The 25,300-nt window shown below is 38.8% G+C and overlaps 3 protein-coding genes across 6 annotated transcripts; 2 read left to right on the top strand and 1 right to left on the bottom strand.

The window, feature by feature from the left end:
- On the top strand, positions 1 to 11,803 carry LOC145768303 (outer dynein arm-docking complex subunit 4-like). Of its 2 annotated transcripts, none has more exons than XM_082579781.1 (13): positions 1 to 168; positions 708 to 839; positions 4,034 to 4,187; positions 5,421 to 5,517; positions 5,690 to 5,832; positions 6,538 to 6,613; positions 6,885 to 7,030; positions 8,054 to 8,261; positions 8,465 to 8,551; positions 8,811 to 9,007; positions 9,250 to 9,373; positions 10,659 to 10,775; positions 11,653 to 11,803. In XM_082579781.1, exons 1-13 carry the CDS (start codon positions 52 to 54, stop codon positions 11,687 to 11,689), a joined length of 1,635 nt encoding a protein of 544 aa, XP_082435907.1. In that variant the 5' UTR covers positions 1 to 51; the 3' UTR covers positions 11,690 to 11,803. The 2 variants fall into 2 exon arrangements, with proteins under 2 accessions (XP_082435907.1, XP_082435908.1); XM_082579782.1 differs by having other exon boundaries at positions 10,659 to 10,767; positions 11,644 to 11,796.
- Positions 11,804 to 12,065: 262 nt separating this feature from the next.
- LOC145769335 (protein transport protein Sec61 subunit beta-like) lies at positions 12,066 to 17,788 on the bottom strand. Of its 2 annotated transcripts, XM_082580945.1 has the most exons (4): positions 17,545 to 17,788; positions 16,312 to 16,382; positions 14,143 to 14,277; positions 12,066 to 12,207 (listed from the first exon to the last, which is right to left on the bottom strand). In XM_082580945.1, the coding sequence occupies exons 1-4, from the start codon at positions 17,545 to 17,547 to the stop codon at positions 12,120 to 12,122; spliced, it is 297 nt and encodes a 98-aa protein (XP_082437071.1). In that variant the 5' UTR covers positions 17,548 to 17,788; the 3' UTR covers positions 12,066 to 12,119. The 2 variants fall into 2 exon arrangements, with proteins under 2 accessions (XP_082437071.1, XP_082437070.1); XM_082580944.1 differs by lacking the exon at positions 17,545 to 17,788 and having other exon boundaries at positions 16,312 to 16,388.
- Positions 17,789 to 20,273: 2,485 nt separating this feature from the next.
- On the top strand, positions 20,274 to 24,956 carry LOC145769402 (syntaxin-17-like). 2 transcript variants are annotated; one of them, XM_082581033.1, is made up of 7 exons: positions 20,274 to 20,611; positions 20,795 to 20,885; positions 21,407 to 21,695; positions 22,566 to 22,639; positions 23,010 to 23,123; positions 23,803 to 23,872; positions 24,567 to 24,956. In XM_082581033.1, exons 1-7 carry the CDS (start codon positions 20,412 to 20,414, stop codon positions 24,665 to 24,667), a joined length of 939 nt encoding a protein of 312 aa, XP_082437159.1. In that variant the 5' UTR covers positions 20,274 to 20,411; the 3' UTR covers positions 24,668 to 24,956. The 2 variants fall into 2 exon arrangements, with proteins under 2 accessions (XP_082437159.1, XP_082437158.1); XM_082581032.1 differs by having other exon boundaries at positions 23,803 to 23,943.
- Positions 24,957 to 25,300: the final 344 nt, after the last annotated feature.

Below are 25,300 nucleotides of genomic sequence, written 5' to 3'. Positions count from 1 at the left end.
CTTTCGAAAGTAAAATTGGTTGCAATAAGTTGAGGAAAAGAATATTTCAAAATGAACTACGAGGATGAGGAAGAAGCGTTTAAGAGCTCTTTTGTTACTTATTTGGCAGAAGGAGATAAACTGTTAAATGCAGGAGAATATTTCAAGGCGCTGGACAGTTATAAAACGGTTTGTTGGCATTAGTTTTCGCTACAATATTCCTTTATAATTCTCAGTGTTTAGGCAATTAGTGAGGCTTTGGGCTATTGCTTCATTTTTTATCTATATTTTTCAGCAGCTTCAAGGTGAAGGTGTTTGCATGACAGTTACAGCTTTATTTCTATCTATTTCATAGCAGGCTCAAAGTTAAGAAAAGGGTAGAATTAATTAGCCTACCTACATGTAAGCTATTGGCTAGTAACGGTATGTTTGTAACTGCGACTATTTAATGAGCAAGAGTTAGCCTGAAAATGATTGTTGAATGGGCTATAAAGTTCTACCAACAAAGTTTCAAATAATTTAAAAGTTATGCAAATAAGCTTGAAGATTTTGTAGTAAGCCTGAATGAGTTAGTCTACAACTTAGTTGAAAACAATGGTTTGGTAAATTTACAGTATTAATACTGCAGTCAATAGTCCTACCGTATAAAGCACAAATTGATTTATTTGGTGTGCTTATTTTGTTGATTGTAATGAGCCACTTTTCTGACATTTATACTCTTTTTTCAGGCGCTTGAAATTGAACCTAAAAATGTAACAGCTCTTGTCGCAAGATCAAAATGTTATTTGCATATTGGTGATGCACAATCAGCACTGGAAGATGCTGAAGAATCACTCAAACAAAGCAAAGGCTTCCACAAGGTGAACCTTTGAGGAAAAATTGTTTGTATGTTTGATTTGATTATAGGAGTACAATATTTGATTATATGAAAAGAATGATGTGTAATCATCATCATATCGTACTTTTGTCAGTGATAACTGATGTGTCAAAAATGCTGCAAATATTCTCTATATTGGGTATGGGTAACTAGCCTAATTTTTATGACAATTGGTCATTTTTTAGCTCACTATAACAGTCTTATGTCCCCCGTTAGTTCAGCTGTGCACTGCGCGTGTGCTCTTGAGCAATGCATTCTAAGGACTGCTATCTAGTATCTATTCAATGGTGCCTAGAGAATGGAATAATTCCCCTGCAACAACAATCGGAAAGCTTCACTCTGTCAATCTCCGTAACCGACCCTGCATCAAAAGCCTCTACAAGTATGTGAAACTACCAGGAATAACCTATCAAAGGTTTGTCAGTCCGAGGACAAAGATTCAAAACCAAACCAACCAAACTTACCAGAGTCAAGTAAATATTAGTAACATCAATGATTTTAACATACTTATTACTTTATTCACCCAATAGTACATAAATATACATGAATTTTTTATTTTTTGAAAAACAGAACCATACAAGTTCAATTTGAATTTCTAATCTAAATAATATTGTCTCACTTATTTCAAATCTAACTATTACTAGGCTTATTTTAAAGTGCCCCTGACAGGTTGGACCCAAGTATAGTAACTTTTCTAAGCATTTTCTAGCGCAGAATTATGCTTAACGAACTTTTTAATCTTAACCTCGAAGCTCGACTGGTAAGGGCGAAATTTATACAAAACGACAGTTCCACAGCGCCACCACAGGCGAAACTCCATATTTCACTGCTCTGCGACGACTTTGGTGGTATTACGTCATCGTGGGTGGGCGTCGTTAGCGACGAATAAAACAAATGCTTTCTAGATGTAATTGGTGGATCACAGTTTGGTCGGAGTTGGTACAAGCGGTTGCTTTTTTCGAATATTTATTCTTTTTTGCAGTTTAATAAAACTGTACTGGATACGTTCCTACAAAACCTAAAATATACTTGAAGTGAAAACTGAAGAAATCGTACGAATCATCATTCATATTTATTTCATCATCACTATTCATAAATAAATAAAAGTTCTCTCTCTCTCTCATAATGTGCCTTCAGTTGGCCATTGAAAACCGGTGTAATAGCCATCTGGACTTTAAAATTGTTTCGGATTTGCCAAACAATGCATGATGGCAGCACAATCCGATTGTTGCTTCCGAGAGTACCACCTTGTAGTATCCACTCCAATACATGCCTGTAAGCGACTAATTACCGATACTGCCTGCAAGGAAATAAAATCACTTTGTTTAGTGTGCATTCTTTAGCGTTTAGGGTATTTTTAGCCTAATGTAGCATCCTTACTCTTTTGATAGGTCTCCGTTTTCTCCTTTTGGTTTATTGCTTTTTCTCCAGTTCTTCCTGCTCCTCATAAAAAAAGTCCTCAGAACTGCAGGATGTAAGTGTGCCTCAAAATGGGTCAAATTGGTAACACAGCTAGATGGGTCTTTCTTCAAAAGTGCTTTCGTCTGTGGCACTTCATGGCAACATACACATTCATTGGGCTGGGACATAGACTCGCACTTGTGGCAAACGCACCACCTACAGTTCCCAGCATGCCACTCATTGCTGAGAAGATCCAAATCGGGTTTGTGGTGTTAACAAAATCATCTCCATTGAAGTAAAGAGAACATATACGACTAGTTTTATATGGTCCATCCCACTTTCGAAGACTTGAAGAAAACTTTGACTATTTTCTTCTCAGCACCTTGTTTTGTTTGAAAGCATGAAATATAGCACACGTCTTTGTCAGTGACTCTGTCACATAAACAGCAATTTCCAGGCATTACCTCAACCATAAATTAAGGGTACTGTCTGTGAGATACTGCTGTTACACTGCAAATGGCTATATAGCCAGATTAGGACAAACAAAAAGATTATCCAAATTGTAGCCCTACAAGAGTTTAGAAAAACTGCAATTTCAATTGAATTGAGATGCTGTTTGATGAAAATAAACTCAATCTATTTGATCTAAACCTGATAGTAATAATAAGTTGACTTTTTCATTTCGGTAATTCTCATTTTGCACATGCTTTAGACCAATAGAGCCCCACACATTGACGTTTTGGAGCAGTCGTACCATACCTTACCAACTCACCACAGAGAAAGAATGTATCCTTCCCACCCACGGTGACGTCACAGCGGTGTTGCCGTTTTTATTTTCGTAATTGACTGATTGCCAGATTTGCCGAAAATGAACGAAAGTTTGCAAGCGTGTAACTTAGTAGCCTGTTGATATTTTTTACGATTTGCTGGTCAGGGAAGTTTGTTAGTGTCATCTCTTTGGTATCTTAGGTAAATTTAGCAAATTTATTTTCCTGTCAGAGGCACTTTAAATAGGGGCGCAACAATGTGTTGAAAACATTCAAAAAGGTTTTACTTGTGAAGAAAGTGGGCATTCTTCCCGGCTATCAGCAAAAGGCTGATAGCCGGGAAACAATCGGCTGCCGATGAACATAAAGTTTTACTTGTCTGTTAATGTAAGCTGTACATTTTTTGCATGAATAAATTATGTTAAAACTATTGGTGTTGCAGTTTTGCATACCTGTGGTTTAACAAAATGAACTCTCTACCAACGCTCAGCTATGTATGCCTAGCTATAAGTTTATGTACCGGTACTGTATTTACATAATGTTAAGTTGTCTAGTATATAATTCCCATCAAGTTTGTGTTTGATACAAACAAACTACAATATATAATAAAAATACGTTTCGTGTAAATGATAGGCATCACCACTAGAGTAACTGAAAGCTCTGTTGTCAAAGCAACCTTTACATTATATGTCTGTCGTAAGTTGGGTCATCAGAAAGTTTTTATTTCAAAAAAATAATTGGCCTGAGTATTGAAGTGGCCAATTCAAAAAATTTGTAGGCAGATGAAGTTATGTTGGTTATATAATATATATTTTTGATGTTGCAAGCACATATTCTCTATTTTTTTTTATCTTACAATCTAAATTTATGCACTATTTATGGGTTGAGCAAATATCATTTTTAAATAATGAACTGCTGAATTGCATCATTGACATTTGATTTTATTAATACCTGTTCTCACACTAGTAAGTATATTATATGGGTTGTAGCATATATTTTAAATTTGCAGGGCTTGTATCAGAAGGCCCAAGTGCTATATCACATGGGTGACTTTGAGCATGCGTTGATGTTTTATCATCGTGGCCACAAGCTTAGGCCAGAACTTCAAGAATTCCGACTTGGAATTCAAAAAGCTCGAGAAGCAATTGATAACTGTATAGGAAGTATGTTTATAATAGTGTATAAACAATTTTTATTTTCAAATCTAATTCACCGTGTTGCTGCATTTACTGATAACACCAAAACTTGTAGATGTTTGGAAATTGTAGGCGTACAGCTGTACAATAAGAGTGACGAAGTGATCCTGATGTATCCTAACCTTCGTTCTAGCTTCTTGATGTCAGGAGAATTGCAGATGATAAATTTTATTAGGATCCTTGTACTGTCGGAAGCAACCAAACGAATAAAACTAGTCAGTAAAACAATAAAGTTTGGTAACTAAATAAAATTGATGTGAGGATTTTTCTGCCATGAAGGTGGTTTATCGGTTGCATCTTTCTTTGATTGCTTTACTTACTTTACTTTTATTCTATTTAAATAAGAGTAGAGTACTGAACAAGCTGCCTTTACGGCACCGAAAACTCCATGCAAATTTGAATTACTTAACAAGGCTGTTCTTATTTATTTACAATGTGGCGTTGAGTTTGTGTGAGGAATGGAGAATGGTTGTTGGAAAGCACATTGCATAAATGAGGGTACCCGGTCATTTGGTCGACAGACATTTGGTCGACAGGACGTTTGATCGACAAACATTTGGTCAACAGGACATTTGGTCAACAGGACGTTAGGTCGACAGAACGATTCATTTTAGGGTTAGTTAACTAACCTTAAACCTAACCTAACTTTAACCCTAAAATGAATCGTTCTGTCGACGTAACATCCGGTCGACCAAATGTCTGTCGACCAAATGTCTTGTCGACCAAACGTCCTGTCGACCAAATGTCTGTCGACCAAATGACTGTCGACCAAATGTCTGTCGACCAAGCGACCGGACACCTAAATGAGGAGGTGTTGAAGGTGGTGTACAAGAGAAATTTTTCAATAGAAACAATGAAAAGAAGGCACCATTCATGGGTTGAGCAGAGGGTACTCTATGCCATAGAATTGAAGGATGTTATCAAAGGTTGAGGTTTTAAAGAATGAGAAAGAACCAGCCATGGGAAGAACAAATTCTTGAGTTACGTGATGATGAAAGTGATTAATTATTGTTAAATGATAAGGTAAACAGAGGATAAAAGAAGAGAAGAGCAGCAGACCTTTTGAGAGGCAGAAAACTAACCAGTGAAATCACAAAACTACTAAAATACGCAGTTGTCACAGATTATTCAATATTTTTAAAACCATGCCTGGAAGTTCAACAATGTCGAAAAATTACTAACTGCATATTCTGTATGTAGGTCCATCATCTGTGAAGTTGGAAAACAAAGGTGATCTGACTTACTTCAACAAAATGGATGAAGGGAAAGGGAAGTTGAAGCCCAGAAATCAGTATAAGTGTGTGGTTTTTATTTTTGATATTCTTTCAATCATATTGTTGCCTCATGAACAAAAATTAGAAAAAACAGTTGACTGTTTCACCAATATGTTGTTTGTATTTGTTTGAAAACATAAATAACAACGTAAAGGATGATAATTATAGTCTTACGCATGTATTTTGTTTTCAAAGACCATTGCAAAAGCCAGCAGCAGCTTCGAAGTTGGTACGAGCAACTACTCCAAACAGCGGCCCAAGTACCAGGACTACAAAGGCATTACTTGGGGAGTTATACGCGGACAAGGAATATCTAGAAAAACTATTAAAAGACGAAGGTGGATACTTGATGTTTTGGTGATTTAGTTTATTATTTACACTATTTTTTATCGTTTCGTTTTATTTTTATCAAAACCATCTTGGCGTTTTTTTTTATCTGTGTCATCTACCACGAAATGGCCCGTTTCGGTGAGTCCGATCCCTTAATGGGGGATTTTTTCAATTTTTTTTTTAAATTATCGGTTACCGTAGCCTAATTATCATCGCCGTTTTAGGATAAGGGGTTAGAGGTTAGGGACTCACCGAATCGGACTCACCGAATAGTAGCAGACCCCATCTACCACCGCCCTACCGCATGCCCTCTACAGATTCTTGATGTCAATAAAGTTGTTCTGTTTGCTATTTATAAAAAATGTCTACGTTTGTAAAATTTGGATGTATTAAAGCAAATAGCCGTTGTTAATATCAGAATAACTCGGAAAAACATGTTGATACCGTGCAATGGATTGCTCACCTACGTTTATATTTAATTTAACACGCCTTTATTAAGTGTGCTGCTGTAAGCCTAATTAAGAAATTCAAATGATGGGCGCTTTCTTTTTGTAGTGGCGGTATTTCAAACTAAACACATTACTCATTCAAACCCATGATATTGTCTCCCTTTACCTTATCCGGTTATCCCCCTTATAGGGTGCGTTAGAATTGTGATGATACCGCCTATAACAAATTGTGTTGATCCGCATTCTTTGTTGCAACTTTCACAGACTTAGTCAAGGAGAGTGAGGGTGGGATGACCATCTATGACCTTGTGGCGTCTGGAATACATTACCTCGACACAAGGTGCAATAAAAGCTATATTTCACTTGTAACCGTTTTAAAGCAAACAAAATCTATTGCAAATACAATAAAAGCAAATAAAATAATCACTATTGTTTGAGACCTTTACAGCTTGTTTTATTCCAAAGTGTGATCAACAGAAGGTTCATATTGAATAGAATTCCAGAGATAATCAGGAGAAACAGGCTGTAAACGTTTTTTGGGCAATAATGATTTATCATATGGAACTTAATCATTTTCCACTTTTAGTGCAGAAAACTCTGTCTGTTTGTAGAACCGATTTTTGGAGGCAGCAAAAGCCCATGTACGCACGGAAGCGTGACCGGTTACAGATGCAGCGGAAATGGTCTTTCAAGAAGAACAAACGTCCTGACGTCCACGCGTCGTTTATTCTGAAGAACCTCGAACAAATCGATGCCTGTAAGTTCAATTGGTTAGCGCCGGTAGTTCAATTGCCGGTAAGTTCAAATCGATGCCCCGATAGCTCAATTGGTTAGCGCGTCACTTCTGGAACGAAGAAGCTTTAAGATCAAGCGGCGCTGGTTCGACTCTCGGGGTGTGCGCTTGAGCAACGCACGTTAAGGACTGCTCTCCATTCAGCGGCATCTAATGGATGGAATAGTTCCCCGGCAACAAGACTTCAACAATCGGAAACTTCACTCTGTCAATCTCGGTGAGGGCCTGCGTCAGTGATTCAAAGCCTCTACAAGTATGCGAAACTGCCAGGATTAATCTCTGCAAGAAGCTTTCCCAGTCCGAGGATAAAGATTCAATCAATCAATCAACTGCTGGATATCGCAACCTCGTGTCTGGCCCGTCTAAGTAACAAATCATTCCTTTTTACATTGACTCGACGTTTGTAAACGTTGAATCAATCCAATCAATCAACCCAATCAATCCAATCCATGAACCAATCCATCCGTTTGTGTTGTTAAAGCGTTAGGTTTTATGACAAAGCTTAGTTTTTATAAAGTCTTTGTTTTCAGAATGTAAATGAATAGATTGAAACGCAAAGCGGTTTATTTAGTTTAGTGGATGACTTTAAAAGCGGATTTCAACGAAATTTAACCAAAACAGTTTAAAGAAAAATGGTACCAGTGATATCGATGATCCAAAACCAAGGAAGCTTTATGTGCACATAGAAAATTAAATAATTTGGCAGTTTGGCCTAACTTAAGACAGAAAGCTTGTAACGTTACCTTCGATGCGTCTTTTAATCTTGACATGATTGACTGGTGGAATGACTGTTGAAGGAGCGATTTTCTTGGCGTCTGCAATTTTAGTAGGCTACTGGCTACTCACTACAAAACAGCGAGCATTGCGCTTCTCTAACCATCTCGGGATGGCCTCCACGCTAGTCACTAAAGCCAACCAAGACACAGATTTCTCGGCAGTCAAGTTTAGCAAAAATTTACAGCGATAGACCCTAATTTATTCTTGCAGATTTGTCCGAAGGCAAGGCGAGAGAGAGCCTTGCACTGGCGATGGCCACTCTTCAAAAGGTCAACACACTTTCCGACAAAGAGATCCCTAACAAAGCTGACGTCATAGCCAACTTGAACAGCTGCATGGGCAATGCTCATCTCGAGCTGGGACAAACCGACGAAGCTCTTAAGCACCACCAGAAGGACTTGTCGATAGCAGAGCAACAGTAAGCAACTTTTGAATGACTTAAAAAATGAAATTATAAAACATATTTTTAAATCAATGTTGAAGTTTTGAAAAAGTTGTTTTCCTTCTGACCCTTACAAATCATCCCGACAGGTTTCAAGGTGCTTTGAGATTTCGTGGTGCTCAAAACACATTAAGACGTGAGAACATTGTCAGTATTTTAATGAAGTCTTTTGTTTTCAGCAACTTTCATGACGCTCGATCTCGGGCACTGGACAACCTGGGAAGAGTTCACGCAAGAGCGGGAGGCTTCCAGAAGGCCATCGACTGGTACATGTGCCTGAACATGCTGATCACACTCCTCAGACAGCAAAATCCGTCGTTTTTGCATTGATTCAACGCTCTGCAGACGTTCAATCAATGTAAAACTGATGGATTTTACTGTCTGGGTCAATGCCAATTGTGACTTAAAAAGCGATATCGGTTGTGTAATCTAGATGTTATAGCGTTTGCACGACGCGCAGAAGGTCATACACTATCCAAAACATGCGGCCAAGGTTAAACGTGAGACTTTCTTTTGCTTCTGTAGCTGGGAACAAAAACTTCATTTGACGAAGTCAGCGTTGGAGAGTACCTGGCTCTACCACGAGATCGGCCGATGTTACTTGGAGCTTGCAAAGAGCAGGAAAGCGAGAGAGTTTGGTCAGAAATCCTTGGCCGCCGCTAAACGTGCCAAAGATCAAATGTGGCAATTAAATGCTGGGGTTCTAATTGCTCAAGCGGAAGGTATTTACAACGTACCGTTGAGTGTTCCATTTATTTGCAACCAAAGCATTTGCTGATCAATCTTACGTCTTCAATTCGTGAAAATAAACTTTTCAATCTAAGGGATGAAAGTTTTAAGTGAAGGCTATTTGTTACGTGCAAGATTATAACATCACAAATTATGCAAAAATGTAGTGAAAAACAAATTCTGTAATGTCAGTCGCTTGTCTACTTTACGAATGCTATAACATTTATCTTTCCAGTGAAGCTTGAAATGTACGATACCTCCATCAGATCGTTCCAGATGGCCTTGGAAACCGCCAAGCTGGAAGGGGATGAAACGGCTCAAGCTGCGATAATCAAGGCGCTAATGGACGTCAGGGCAAAGTAAGCGAACTGAACTACTGCAGGCGATGTTATACTAATAATTTACAATATTATTGTAAAGTGTTCGCTAGACCAACGTGCAAGGACAGTCCAGCGGATGGTTGTATAAATGAAAGACCATTTGAAAGAAGTTCTGAATTTGTGTGGACTTTCCATACAGTTCTAATTTTTCTGTCAATACGTCATACGAAACAAGGCCGTAAACACACACAACGCAGAGTTATAATTGTAGGCTACAGTACTCATGGTTATTTCTAAGGCGCAGTGATAGGCTACAGTACTCATAGTTAATTCTAAGGCGCAGTGATAGGCTACAATAGTCACAGTTAATTCTAAGGCGCAGTGATAACAGTTTCGTGCAGTGATAGACCAAACTTGTGCAGTGTTAAAATAGGTGTTTATCCGCCAGATAGTACAGTAAACAACGCATTCTAGTGTGCAAGACACATTCTTCTGATTGTGGGCGAGTTATCTCACCGACAGTTGCTAGTACGGTACGTCAAACTATTAAGCACTCACTGCTTGTAACCTACATAAACATGAATATGCCTACGCTCTCTGAATATGGCCTAAGACCTGTTATTTTGAGGTGAATAGGGCAGAGTTGAAAAGTCACATAAAGCAGGGAAGTTTTTCATGGTAGGGGCAAAGGTGCAATTTCAGACGAAACAAAAACAATTTAATGCAAATAAAAAGTTAATTTCCTCTTTCCTGCGTAAGATACTAATGTACATTGACATGACATCCGTGTCTTCATAACTAACCTATAGTTGTCCTACTATAAACCTCTTTTGTGTTTTCAAAAGTGATTATAATTAAACCAATCAAGCGCTTTAACTGACTTCGGACATTTTTTTAAAAGTGTTGTTTCATATTTTGCATATGTTTTACTTAGGGGCTGTCCATAAAAGATGTCAGGGAGGGGTTTACAAATTGCGGACTTTTTATTGACACAGTGCGGACATGGGGAAGTAAGGCGTCATTTTTTTGCGATGTTATGACTTATGAGGACGTCTTTTATGGACAGCCCCTGCTACTTGATTGGTTATCGCCTCTCCTCAATTTCACAAAAAAAAAATTTGGATTTTGCACAGTAGCCTAAATTAAACTGCAATGTAGGCAAGTAAAACCATGAGCGACGTAGGTAGGAAAAGCCGCTTTTGCTTTAAGTTTGCAATCCCATAGTTTTCATGCCATGTGACCAGATAATTGACAACGTGACTGTTGTCTAAGAAAATGCGCAGTGTTAAAGTATAACGACATTTCAAACTTTCGTATTTGCCAGGTTGGTTCATTATACGGATGATGAGGATGACGGTGGGTCTGACACAGCCACAGGTGCTGCTGCTCCACCTGTGGTTGTCATGGAAGAAAGCCCAGAACAAACTAAAACCGTGAGTTTGTTTGCAAACCCTCAGTATTCGTAATGGAAAGTTTGATTTCTTAATGATGATGCCCCTGTTTATTGTCTTTCTTTGTGTGCGCATTTCGTTTGTACAGTGTCCAATTTTCGTCTTGACCTGTAATGTAGATTGTAGGCTACCATATTGCGTAATGTACGGTCGTCAAACATTAAAAGCAGAAAAATAAAATATCTAATGTGCTAGAAAAAGTAAACATTTTTTAATTTGGGGCAAAAATTACACGTTGGGTCACATCAAATCATCTTTGATGATTCTTTTATTACGGTATTTAGTGACATTCTGTGTTTGGACAGAAGAAAATATTGTATGATTTTTACAACCAACGTTTTTTCACGTTTCTATCATAGCACTACTTCGATCAAGAAAGTAGTGCAACAGGCTGCGAAACCTTGTGTCTGCTAACTTTTCGATGAGGGGATGTTTAATTCTTTTGTGATGCCCTTGGGAAGACACCAGAGTGGCGACATGTGATGCTCGAGCAGTCCTAAATTGTTTAAGCCGTACGAAGCGGTCACGTCGTGCAAACTAGTCGACTTCTCGGTGCTTGCGCAACGTAGTTTATGGACTGCTCTTCATTGAGCTGCACCAAGTGGATGGAATAATTTGCAGACCACACTTCAAGCAGGAACTCAACTCAGCCACTTTCGGTAACCGACTCTGCGTCAGTGATTCAAAGCCTCTACAAATATGCGAACCTGCCAGGAATAACCAGAGGCTTTGTCAGTCCGAGGATAAAAATTCCCTCAATTAACGAAAATATAACTAATATTTTAACTTCAGCAGACCACCCGTTGCTGCAACCGGCTCTTCAACACGACTAAGCCGATTTTGTTTGTTACCTTGCAGAAAGAATAGCAACCTCACGAAGATGGCCACAGGAGGGAGTGGCTGAAAAAGCTTTTTTTCGTTGCATCAACGTCAATGTATATATTTACATATCATATCTATATATCAAAGTGCAGTTCCGTATTCTGACAAGTTTTTGTAATAAAAGACTTTTATTTCACACCAATATTTGCACATTGTAACGAAACTTAACGCCCAGCAGTGATGATCCATCAATGCCGCCTTACTGCCACCCGCCACAATTACGTAACAACAACGTAAGCAAAAGGAGTGTTTCATACTCGCAGCGACGAGGAAGCTAGAACAAATATTTTTCAAACTCCCAAAAATCTACAACCACAACAATCATGCCAGATATAGATTGGTTGCTATGGCACAGGGGATTTCCCTTCCACGAACTGAAGAGTAATTGATGGCGAGTCCAACATTGCGAGCGTTATTGTCCATAAACTATATACAAGAGTCCATATTCCTTCCTATGATTTAGTGTACTTTCCCCACATATGCAACATAAAAACTGAGGCAATGAATAACAAGCTCATGACCAGAACAGGAACGGGACCCCTGTGAAAAGAACGATTGTTTAAATCAAGTACATAACGTTAACTAGAATACATTGCCTCAGTGAGGTAGGTGTGTGGTACAAGTACAGGCCCGTAATTATACATTTTAGCTTGGGGGGGGCTCAAAAGCTGTTGCGAAGTAAAATGCTATGCACATAACATTTGTAGTTGCAATGAGTTTAATTTGTGGTTTTTCGGGCAAAGGCACGGCATATGTTATAAAGTCACAAGGTGCTAGATAGCAGTAATTTCGAATGATTGGGATAATTCCAGCCAAAACATGGGTATTTCCAGCCAAAATGATTGCAGAAAAGAATAGATGCAATATTTTTAACACACAACTTTGTCAGGAATTACCCTCGTGACTTTGTCTAGTACAGGTCTCCACCAAACCAATTTATCACCTTTGGGGTGTAATATTCGGCAGTAAACGTCAAAAAACACCAACAGCTGTCCAAGCTGATACCACTATCAATGTTGATGGATTTGTTTTTAAGAGATATTCATGGACAATATTTCCAAAACCAGCATCTTACTCCATTGTTAATGCTTTTACCTGAGATGCCTTGCCAAAAAAACTCAGCCAAATTTAAAAATCATTATCGTGCAATCTGTCTGGAATAACCCTATAACTATTACCCTACCAGTGCATAACAACTAAAAAATTACAAGCAAGATAATTGTACAAAGTGACATATGAGCATCAAAACAAATTAAATATAGAAAGTCTTGGGTCTGGGATTCACACGAAACTACTGAAGCATGAAACAAACTTAATCTACTTTAAAAGGGGAGAGCTACTCAAAATAATTGTTGTTGAGTAATTTTATAAAGGGAAGAATTGAAGTAAACGTTTTAGCTCAGTCTACAATATGTATCTCTTACTTTGAGCTTGGGGGGGCAATGCCCCCCCAAGCCCCCCGGCAATTACGGGCCTGTACAAGTAGCACCTTTGAACCCTGGGCAGTCGCCATGGATTGTTACACCATGGGTCTCGGGGAACACTGGTCTTGATCACACACCAAACTAACAAGTGGGTCCACGTCCCACCTCATGGGCAACAACCTCGACTGGTTGGCTAAAACTTGTTAGAAATCCTGCTGCCTTGCAGGAAATACTTTTTAAGTAAAGGCTAGGCCCACCGCCAATAACTGTGGTTAGCGTCAGGAAGGGCATCGGGCTGGAAAATCTATGCTCCAAAATATTATTTAAATGCAGCAAAAGCCAATTGCTGCGCGGAAACAATCGGCCACCCCCACTAGTGGGGAACAAACCGACGATGGATTATGATGATGATAACTGTGCACAACCGGAAATGGAATTTCCAGTCTTGTTCAAATATAATTTTTACACAAAATTAAAGGTGGGCGCCAAGCAGCAAACATTTAAGAACCGCAAAACATTTTGTATGACTGCTGAAGTGCCGATCCCACACGTACTGTCAAACTTTTAACATGGTCATAGATTTAACAAAGAAAAAAGCGGTAAAAAGAAAAAAATTAAGAAAAAAATATTGTGGTTTACGAAAACGAGAATAGAAAGATTAACATTTAAGTGTTTCTTTATTCTCGCGTTTTCGTAAACTATACCATTTTTTTCCTTGTTGTTTATGTGTTTCTTTGTTAAATCAGTGACCAAGACCATGTTAAAGTTTTACCCTCATGTGCCGGCTCTAATCCTCTACGAATATCCACTCTATTAGTTGGATTTATTTGAACTATGCTAGTGATTTAATTCTCGACAATCTGCTTGATTTCATGAGCTCATTAGCATAGCAAAATGCATGTGGGATCTTCCTACAAATCAATTACGCTGTGTAAGAAATTGCAGAAATTCTGACGACGGCATCACATATCTGGAAAATTTTCGTGGTGATCTGAGGGCTTGGTTTTAAACCAACAGAAAAATGCTGGTGCAATATTGTGTGCTTGCTTACACTTTGAGCCCTGGTGAGTCTTCACTGTAGAACCTCCACATCGCACTGCCGGCACCACTACCTCCGCCGGGGGTGCTTTTTGAACGTGTGGTAGGTGTTGCTTTTCGTTGCCTTACGGTTGCTCCTGAACCAGCCCTGAAAATGACGCAACAATTATGAGAAAATGGAAGTGTATGGCAGAGGAGCATACCTACGAAGCTATTCCTTTGTTAGTTTCTGCTTTTTCAGGCAAATATCGACTCCAAATATGTATTATTCAAACAACAGCACAAAAGAAGTCGACAAGCAAACTATGAAGGAATGTCTATTGCAAGATGTAAAAGACAAAAAGTTTAAACGACAAACTAATGATGTTTATCATTTCAGAAAAAGAATCTTAATGTTATGGGAATTATGAAACTTCTCTGCAGGAACTAGGGGTGTTCAATTTCGATTATTTGAATATTCGAAATTCAATTTGTTTTCGATTTCCGAATTTCGATTTCGAATATCACAACTATTCACTAAACTGCAAAATGAGATTTTATTGAAAGAAACGACATAAAAATTCGATAGAAAACGCGAAAAAAAGCCATGAAAATTTGCGAAAAAAAAACACAAAATAACGTCTACAGCTCCAGGCCCATGTTGGTGTTTATGAACACAAGCTGATCGACATGGTCACCCGTCAGTCGAGATCTCAGCTACGTGAAGGTCAGGCCAGTTTTTGAAAACGATCGCTCCGCTGGAGCCGAGGTCGCTGGGATCCCAAACACTTCAAGTTCATTTTCACAGCGAGCAATTCACTGCCGCGACATTTCACTGCAGAGTGCAGAGGTTTTGACTCGAAAGCGACATCGAGTATGTTTGCAAGCGCATAAAGCTAAACGCACGCTCCGTCTACGTAGCAAATTATGTTGTTTTTGGGTGCATTCAACATCTGATGACATTGAATCGACACAAAGTCGTAGATTTTTGCTATGTCCCATGCAACAAAATCAGTCATTTTTACATTGACTCAACGTCTGCAGACATTAAATCAATGTAAAAATGACAGATTTTGTTGTCTGGTGTTGGATTGTAGCATCGCAACTCGTTCATAGTGATTATTTATCGCGAAGCTGTTGCGGTTTGCATTCAAAAAGTGTTTTCCTGCTGCCGATCGCTAGTTCATCTATTGTTTTATGTATCAATATTCAATACAGCATAAAAAGTTGCCCCCACACAGAAATATGCGTGGGGGCCTGGCACCCACGCAGGCCTGTAGCCAGCCGGGGGCCAGGGGTGCCTCGCCCCCCCTGAAAAAAATTTTGCCCCCCCCCCTTTGGCAAAATCTCAATATTCTCAAGCAACAGTTACAATTTTAATGATTTTGCCCATTTAAATTTTTTCGCCCCCCCCTAAAAAAGTTGCCCCCCCTTGCTCTGCGGTCTGGCTACGGCCCTGCCCTCACAGCTTAGGCGCCTATGGATTCGGTAAAAATGGATAAAACTGCGACAAAGCTCAGCTTACACTTTCTGCTATTGCACAACCTAGCTATCTTCATTCTTGAGAGAAATTTGTGAAACTTGGCATTAAAAATGCCAACCTGCATCCCTGGTGCAGGACTGGCCGTTGGACTCGCGAGAACGTGTGATAGTCACGTGATCGACGATGCGCATGCGTCGAAGTCTTTTTTCGCTTGCAAAATGCGACAAGACAGATTTTGCGCCACTCGCGTTACTTTCAACCGCGTTCGGTTCAGTCGTAAGGGCTGCTATAATTTCGAATATGTCGATACGAAAAACGAATTTCGAATATCACCTTAATCGAATCGAAAATCGAAATCGAACACCCCTAGCAGGAACCCTTCGCATTGAACTATCCTGGATATCTTACACGTCATCTTGAATCAACTGAAACGATTTATCGCCAGTGATTTTGTTCAAATGTATTTTAACTATCATAATCCTAACTCAATTCATAACTATGGTAAACAATAAATACTGCTAATACCACGAGATGACAAGTGGTCAATGTCAAGCAAACACAGATTAGCCTATATCAAATATGAGCCACTATTCAGTATTCACCTAAAAACCTTACCAGACTTTTCCACCCTCATTGGGATCAGAAGATTCTTATGCAAATAGAATCTCAATTCATGATTATATGAAAGTAATAAGCATAAAAAATGAGCAAGCAAATAACCTTGGAGCTGCAGATCCTCGTCCCGGTGATCGACCTCCTCCAACATTTGTAGAGCTTGATGATGGGAGAGGCTGCATCAAAACATACATCAAGATTTCTGATTTGTACCAACATACTATTGGTATGGTAAGCATGCAGCTTCAGTGCAAGATAGATAAAATCAGATGGCATTTCACAAGTCGTTTGCATTTTCAACATAATTTTCAAGAGCTATAGGACCTGTGGCGAACAATGATCATTTTTTTTTGAAGTTTAGATTTCTCAAAAAGCTTCAAAAATAGCCACATTGATTCAAATAAGACAAGATGCAATTTTATCTCCAGAATTACAACACAGTGTACATCAGACGACACTGGAGCAGGCCCAAAGAATGAGTGTAGTAATCAACATGTTTTAGAACAATTATATAGAATGAATTTCAGAGTAAAAAACACAATTCAACCCGTGTTGGAGATCCATTGAAACAATCTATAGAAGTAGTCTGCACATTTCTTGTGTGGTAAATACAATCTGAACTACTTTAGTACTTCCTAACAAACTTTCAACACAGCTGACAGCTATACAACTTACATTAAGTATTATAATACACAAGGGAAGAAAAATCATCTGACAGGTGTCCAGCCATCACCAATGCTTGATATGCACAATACACACAAAATTATTTTCAAGTGAGTCAGTTCCATCTCAAACAGCCAAGCAAAGCACACAAAGATATAATCAAAACACTCAATATGCAAGAGTTAAGATGTTGCATATCTTGCATATCTCTATATCTCTATATCTCTATCAGCAATCAATATCATCTGCTACATTAAGAATTGATGGATATGTTTAACAACTAAAAGCAAAATAAAAAGTGGCTAGAGAAAGTACAATATGCAATGATACAATCATAATAAGCTTAACCAGGAATCACAAACAATATATGCAAAATATTAGCTTCATGGGTAGGTTACCGTACGGTACCGTACTTGTTAAACAACCACCAAACTCAGTTAATTTAAATCCATTCACAAAGCTAATTTTAAATGATGAATTTAATATACAAATATATACAACAATTTACAGGTAATACTTTATACGAAACTTCCAGGAATAACTTATTATGGAGGCTTTGTCCAGTGGGAGAATAAAGATTCAAAAACCAACCTTATCACAAAACGAAAGCAAGCTTTGAATGAAACCTTAAATTTATTAGAACACATACTTTGATACTATAAACTTTCAACTCACCATTTTAAAAAATTGAAGTTTTCTGTTCGAGCTGGAGTTTTTCGCTGTTGAAAACTGTAAAGTTGTTATCCCACTTCCGCTGGCTGAACTAACTTCTGAATGCAAACAGCGCAGCGCAGCGTCACGGACTATGACGCTTAACGCAGTTTTCGTCACAGCTTCCGTGTTACTTGTTCCCACTGTATGAATTTCACGCAACGATAAATTTATATATAAAAAAAGGTTTTCGTAGCGGAGCAAGGTTTGGTTTTGAATCTTAATCCTCGGACTGATAAAGCCTTGATAAGTTACTCCTGGTCGTTTCGCATACTTGCAGAGGTTCTTGGCGCAGAGCCAGTTACCGAGATTGACAGAGTAAGGTTTCCGATTGTTGAAGTGAAATGATTGATTGATTGAAGTGTTATTGCGGGGAATTGTTCCATCCATTAGTTGCCGCTGAATGGACTCATGGAGACCAGTCCTGAAATGTGTTGCTCAAGCGTACACCCCAAGACTCGAACCAGCGCTGCTTGATTTTGAAGCTTCTTCGTTCACGTCACGGGCTAACCAAATGAGCTATCGAGGCGGACCAAAGAGAAGCAACCCGCCCAAACACAGCTGTATAACCATGACAGCGATATCCCAAGCAAGTAGCGGTGGGGATGACCTGAGGACGAAACCTATATTTCTTGTATATTAGCTTAGCAGTAATTAACAACAAATCATTACTATCAGAACGTGAAAACAGGCTGACGGGTCTCACACCAAAATTTCAGTTCGCTAAAAAGAGAGCATTATCTTCTCATTCCCCGGGCTCGATATATTGGTATCAAGTATGCAAACATTCTTCCGATCCTTTTTGTAAAATTTTAAAGCTTCCAGAAAAGTAAAAACGTATAGGTAGGTCTATTGCCTGATTTTAAAAAGTTATCCGACAGATTTGAGCTTGGAGTGGAGCATGAATTTTCCCGATTTTTAAAAAATAAAGTGGATTTGGAATTTCCTTTTTTTAAACTTTTGGAGTGGAGTAGATTCGGATTTTGGTTCCTCAACTTTGCATTTTATTTAAATCAATTAAGTCCTGTAGGCAATATAGCTTTGCTAATAGATGAAATAATAAAACTGTCTCCACGATTTTCGACCTCGCAATAATACTTTTTTTGCATCTCTGAGTTATATCGTGTTATACGCATTGGGTTGCTTTGGTTTTGAACCTATATCGTCAGACTTTTTCTTCGTCGTATGAGCTGTTCTTCCAGACTATATGTTTGGGCATGAGGTCATCAGCCACTCGACAGTCTCGTCATCCAGGGCCTTCAGTCCAAGCGTTCCATGTGGTGGTTGATGGATTGGGCAGTCATGGATGACATGGTCTGCTGTCTGGTCTGTGGCGCCACACTCGCATGCCGGTGAGGGAGCCAGGCCCCATCTGCACATGTCTGAACGAAAGCGACCGACGCCGGTTCTTAGGCGGTTAATTAAGCCAGACCCACGCAAGTCTTGCGAGGGACATTCCCGGAGGGTGGGGATCGACGTCGGGTAGGAAATGACAGAGTCGGGAAGTGTTGTTTTGCCACTCCGTGTCCCATGTCCGTGTCCAAAAAAAACAACCTAGCTCACACAGGGCCGGATTTAGCTGATAGGGGGCCCGGGGCACTTTTAGATCGGGGGGCCCCCGTGCAAAAAATTTTTTCGCGCCTACGGCGCGAAATACCATCTCTACGTCTACAGTAGCATCAGTCCGGTACTGCACAGCATTTTGCAGAAACTTTAAAGGCCAAAAGGAAAAAAATAGCACAAAATCACATTTTTTCCACATAGGGGGCCCTTCAAAAGTCGGGGGGCCCGGGGCAACTGCCCCCTCTGCCCCCCCTTAAATCCGGGCTTGAGCTCACATTGTAATCTTGTATTGTTTTTTGTTTTTTTCGCATGTGCTGATGATGCAAAATAAAAGAACTTCTTCTTCTTCATGTGTAGTTCTTCCAGTCAGTCCAAGCATCATCCTCAGACTGACAACGCCTTGATAGATTACTCCTGGCAGTTTCGCACTAGAAGCTTTTAACTTGGGTAAACTTGGGGCAGGGTTTTTGACTTTTGGGCTGAGTAGGCTACTGGATAGTGTCAACTCAGAATTTGGTTTTGGAATGGAGTAGTTTCGGAGTCGGATTGGAGGTGAGTTTGGTTTCGTGGAGTAAATAATAGAAGTAGAGTCTTAAAAATCACACTCCCCTCAACCATGGATCAGTGATCCATGCCTCAACGGAAAAGACTAGAACATCACACGGCCAGGGCGAAAGAGAAAATTGAATTGAGTCCTGTCTTTGTCATGAGTTACCAAGGGGGGTGGGGGAGACTTATATGCCAGTCCCAGGTATAACCTGTCCCCCCCCCACCCCCCATGGTAACTCATGACAAAGACAGGACTCAATTCAATTTTCTCTTTCGCCCTGGCCGTGTGCTGTTCTAGGCGTTACCTGCCTCAACACTAATCCGACTATCCGTATCCGGCTATTCCAAGCGGAGCTGCGGAAATCGAAAAAATTATTTTGTTTGAGGAAGGTAGCGATCTGCTGCAGCGGAGCTGAGCCTGAGCGCACAGCAACTTCCTAGCGTTAGCAAGTTTAAAGGAAATTACTTAGCAATTTGAAGCACTTGCTTGAACAGCTAGGGCCCCAGCTTTCTGTGTTTATTTTTATTATAACTTTGGCTTTCTGTGTAGTTGTATTACTCGATCATATTTACAGATTTTATTCATCTGATGAATTCAATTTGTTACTTTAGTTTGTGATAAAATTGATGTCTGTCTGTCAATGCACCAGTCTTAAATAGCAGCATAAAAGTGTGTATTTTAATAACAATTGGCTTTATTTTATTGGTAGCCTACTAATATGTGGCAACTACCTTCATTTGGACAAACAATTACAAATATTTTCTGGAAAAATGAAAATACTGCCTATATTGTATCCAAATCTGTTGATCAAGAACTAGGACTTAAAAAAGGAAAGAAGGTTCGCTTCAAAAAGGTTGAAAAATTTGTTGATTTTTTTGTTGAGGACACCGTACCACAGTTATTGTACACTTTATACAGGTCAGTATTTATCTATAGCCTACGGTACCTTGGATGTTTTGATATTTGTTTTATTGATTTATAAGTAACTTAAGCCTAAACGTACCGTAGCTTAAGCTGCATGATTTACTAGTGAAAAAGCTTTCAGGACAAATTACATGGCATTATAAAGTCTTGCAACAAATCCTTTATAATGTTTACCAGATATTGCCATGAAATTAAAGAACTTAAAGAATGTGAAGTAGAAGATGATGAACTGCATAAAAAAGTTGTTGTTGCAAATCAAGCTGTTCAAGTACAATAATTGTTAATGTTTTTTATTTCACAACTTTTTCATTACTTAGCCTGACAATGCCATAAAACTGAATCAGCTTGTGATAGCTTGTTTGGCTCAATTTACATAAGAAGAGCATGTCATGTCATTGAATGTCATAAAATCTGCATTTTAAACATGCACAATGATTCTGAATGTTTAATGCCCTAACTCTTAAAATATCAAACTAATACTGTAACTTACTTGGTTTATGAAATTGGTTGTGTGACTTTACCAAAATAACCATTTTCCATATCCTGCAAATGAAGAGTTGTATTGTGATTACTTTTGGACATCATTTTAAATGTTATTTCATTACATACGTATTTAACATTTACATGGGTTCTGTGATCATGCCAATTATGGACCAATATATTCACTGCTCTAACAACTGTTGCTACATAGTTTTTCTTGCAACTTTTAACATTTCATACCTTGTATCGGTCTAAATTTTGTATGGGCAAATCTTGCTCCCCCTTCAAACCATTGTTAATTTTCTTCAGGAACTAACAGTTAAAGTTTTAGAGATTGACCATCTTCAGCCATGTATTGATGGTAGAGACAAGGATGACTTTGATCTGCGCATCCACCCCACTAAAACAAAGATTTCTGATTCTATTGAACACTTTTTGGAAGTAAACTTTGAAATAACAATGGCCTCTGCAAGAAGAACTTCTGCCGTTAATAGAGCCGTCAAAGCTAGAGACCTAATAAGTTATTTACCAAAAGAAGAAAATGAAAATGTGCCATCTCGCATTGGGGGAATCCATAAACCTGATGCTGAGGAATTATGTAAGTTGTATAGTGTAATTGTAAAAAAATTATTAACCTGTATTTTTCCGCTTCCAAACACAATAAAAAAAAAAATTTAAGTACGGTACCTTAGTTATACTGTAACAATAACATGTGATGCTTTGAACTACATTAATATCCACAAGATGAATGTGCCATGCATTTTTTTTATCTATTGACATCATTTTCTTTTAAGCGTGTTTTAAAATTTACAAGTAAGATATTAGACACTGAAATTTAGAACAAGACTCAAAGTATTCACATGGGCTATCCGCTATACATTTTGGAATGCTTACTATATTTTATGACAATTCATGTTAACTTATCAGATCGACTTTGAGACTTTGCAATGATGTCAAAATTAATTTCTTAAAAAAGTTCATGGTTGTTTCCACATTAAAATATTGTGTGGCTGAACTGAATCGCTTGGCGACAACAACTTATTCAATTTTTAAAACATAGATTTTAATTGTTTTTGGTTGACCAGAAAAAACAATTCTGTAATGGAATTCAAAGAAAATGAAGTGGTGTACCAACAAACATTTATAAGATTGGCCCATGGTGCGTGAGAAGGTTCCACAGAGGATACAAACTGATATGCATAAATCAACAAGTGAATAAGAAACTATCAGTAACTTTTCAAGTACATGTAGCTCCACTATCTTCACTTTGTGTGGAGCTACATGTATATACTTAAAAAGTTACTGATATTTTTTTATTCACCTGTAATGAAATGTGTGTAGAAGTAGAGTTAACACAGTGAGGTATAAATATTATATACTAGTCTTAACAGTCTAGCAAGCAAAACAGTTACGTACGGTGTCGGTATATATGTATTTACTTTGAATCTTTGATGTCTTTTTGTGACAGCGATGGAACTGGCCCAGCCTTCCCCAAATATCAGCATCCCTCATGATGATGAATCCTTAAATCTATTGGCCAAGGTAATTTATTTCATGGGGGCTTGAAATGCTATGAAGTAGGGACAAAAAATGAATACAATAAAAATTACTTTCAGCACTCCACTTTTAGGAAGTGCATTTTATTAAAAGATGTCATTGTTTTTTTGTTGAAAACGCTGAAATTGTCAACGTGTCCAGTTTATTCGCTACCATTTGTACCAACTTTTAGAATCGCACCAATTGTTATAGTCTTTAAAAAATTCAAAATTTTAAAGTGTTAATCGTTTTCCTTGCCACGCTCAATATAGTAACGATGGTATGTGACTAGAAATTGTTTGCAGTAGATGAAACTTAAGTTGAGCTTTTCACGCAGCTAAAAGATAGATTTCACATACTGGTACAACATGTTTAGGATCTTGTGGCTCTGCATTCGCTGATGAACCTTCATAACCCAGAAGACGACGCCGGCACATCGGATTCGACTGCTGGTGGCAGCAGCGGGGTGAAGAAATCTACCATTATCAAGGTGGTTATAAGTGTGTTAAATCTTTCACGACCAAAAAGGTTACAAAATTTGGGCATGTATTTTCATGCCGAGATCAATTGATCGCAAGAAAATATTGCATTTACCACAGAAGGAACAAAGACCAACATATACGATAGCGCTTCTTCAAATGATTTGTTGACTAGTTTTGCGTGGTCGGATTGGCCCGTTTCGGTGAGTCCGATCTCTATTCGGTGATTTTTTCAATTTTTTTTTTTTAATTATGGGGTACCGTAGCCTAATTATCACTGCCGTTTTAGGGTTAGAGGTTAGGAACTCACCGAATCGGACTCACCAAATAGTAGCAGACCCTGCGTGGTAGTAATAAAATTGTCAGTGTGTTTACAAATTTATGTTACTAACCTAACTGAAAGCTTGGAATTCCTACATTAAATTTATAAGCGTTTAGTGGGAAGGTTTGGTCAATCTGCATAGAGCATAAATTTTTCTGCATAATTCCAGAAACTAAAGTCATTGTGCTGCAGAGAAATGTTTTGACCTTCAGTGCAAAACTAAAATTGCACAATCAACTTTTGGAACTTCAAAACATTTGATAAACCATGAGTTTAGTTTCTACATTTGTGTTTTGTAGAGTTGATTGTATTGCCAAACTAACCAAATATAACTTGGTGTGACTTTGAAACCAACTAACACCCTTTAGACGGCCATGTTCCCCATTGTTGGGGCTGTAGTGGGCGGAGCGGTTGGTGGGCCACTGGGATTTATGGCAGGTGCGAAGATTGGAAGCGTCACAGGTGGTTTTGCTATGGCTGGTGTCACGGGAACGGTTATTGGTTATCAGGTGATGTTTTTCAAATTAAAGTTGCACAATTGATGTACGGTACCGTACTGTAAATCATCAACACGCGGTAAACACTCTCACTGTGTGCAGTAGCATGTTTTCTTTTCATCCATGCCGTTCTTCCTGGTTTTATTGCATGAGTCTTTGCCGTGGTTGCTTAGGTTTTAGTTTGTGATATCACTGTCTCACTCTGTTACGTGGAATCTTAACATTAGCGTTTTAATGCAGTTTGTTTGTCAGATAATACAGTAGACCTTGTTTAGTAATCACCATGGTAGCCAGAACCTGCAGCAAACTTGCTGTGTTAAACAACTAATTGGTCGAATCGTGACCTTATCTCAAATGAAGACGATACTTGCATTACTTGGAGACGTTTTGCTTACGTAATCTTTTATCGAGTGTTACTTCTTGTGGTTGAAAGTTGTTACGATAACCGGAACCGTTTTTTGTAGTGGAATCATAGTTGAAAGAGCTGCTTAACTTCGTACGTCAAAGAATTAATTATGTTAGGTGCGGTCCACCTAACGGTGGATTATCTGAACTACATAATCAACGGTAGGGTTTTGAAACCATAAGAGATGTTGCGTGAGTATGGCCAGCTTCTTAACGTACCATTATTTTAGGGTGGCAAAATAATGAAGAAAAAGCGAGAAAAAGAAGCTGGCACGTCAACACAGGAGCAATCGTAAACTTCTTTATATCTGCATCATACTTATCACTGTGATTTTACTGATGTTTGCACGCAAGGCGCTATGAGTCAATTTAAATTGTTAAACATACTCTTGTCGATTTGCCTAGCTGAAACTTACTGTAACGAAATACTTGCAGCATTCAACGCCTATTGGGGCGGGCCTCTTCACTGGGGCGAAAACCGACTGAACAACTTGGACTCCTCCCTCAGGCTGTATCTTTAAAACTGCCTACACTCAACTTATGTTAGGCTTACCTATTTCCTTGTACGTGTTTTACGCCAGCACTCTTGTGTACTGATTTACCTTTGAAATACATGAATATATGAAAGATGCGTGAATGAATTTCAAAGTTTTTTTTTTGTCGTATCCAGGCTTACACCTGGTAGTTGAAGATTTAGATTAAGTGGACGGGAAGGCAAGGAAGCCAATCTTCGTGTCCACCTTCAGGCATGCCATAAGTGTCCTGCCACAGACACAGCCGCATGCTCTTGAGCGGTGTCGAACCGGCGCCCTTTCGATTGCCGTTCCAGGGTTCTCACCACTCGGCTATGCAGCGAAACAATTTCAAAGTGTAGTGGCAACTGCCCTCAAAATGTGTTTCCATTTTTCTTAAAGATTACCTCCGCTTGTGTTAAGTAACCTTCCACGTGTGGTTTGCACAACAC

Source organism: Aplidium turbinatum, chromosome 4, assembly GCF_918807975.1.
Source record: "Aplidium turbinatum chromosome 4, kaAplTurb1.1, whole genome shotgun sequence".
NCBI classification, from domain to species: domain Eukaryota; kingdom Metazoa; phylum Chordata; class Ascidiacea; order Aplousobranchia; family Polyclinidae; genus Aplidium; species Aplidium turbinatum.
Note: the sequence above shows the minus strand (reverse complement) of the source record. Positions and strands in the feature narration are given on the sequence as shown.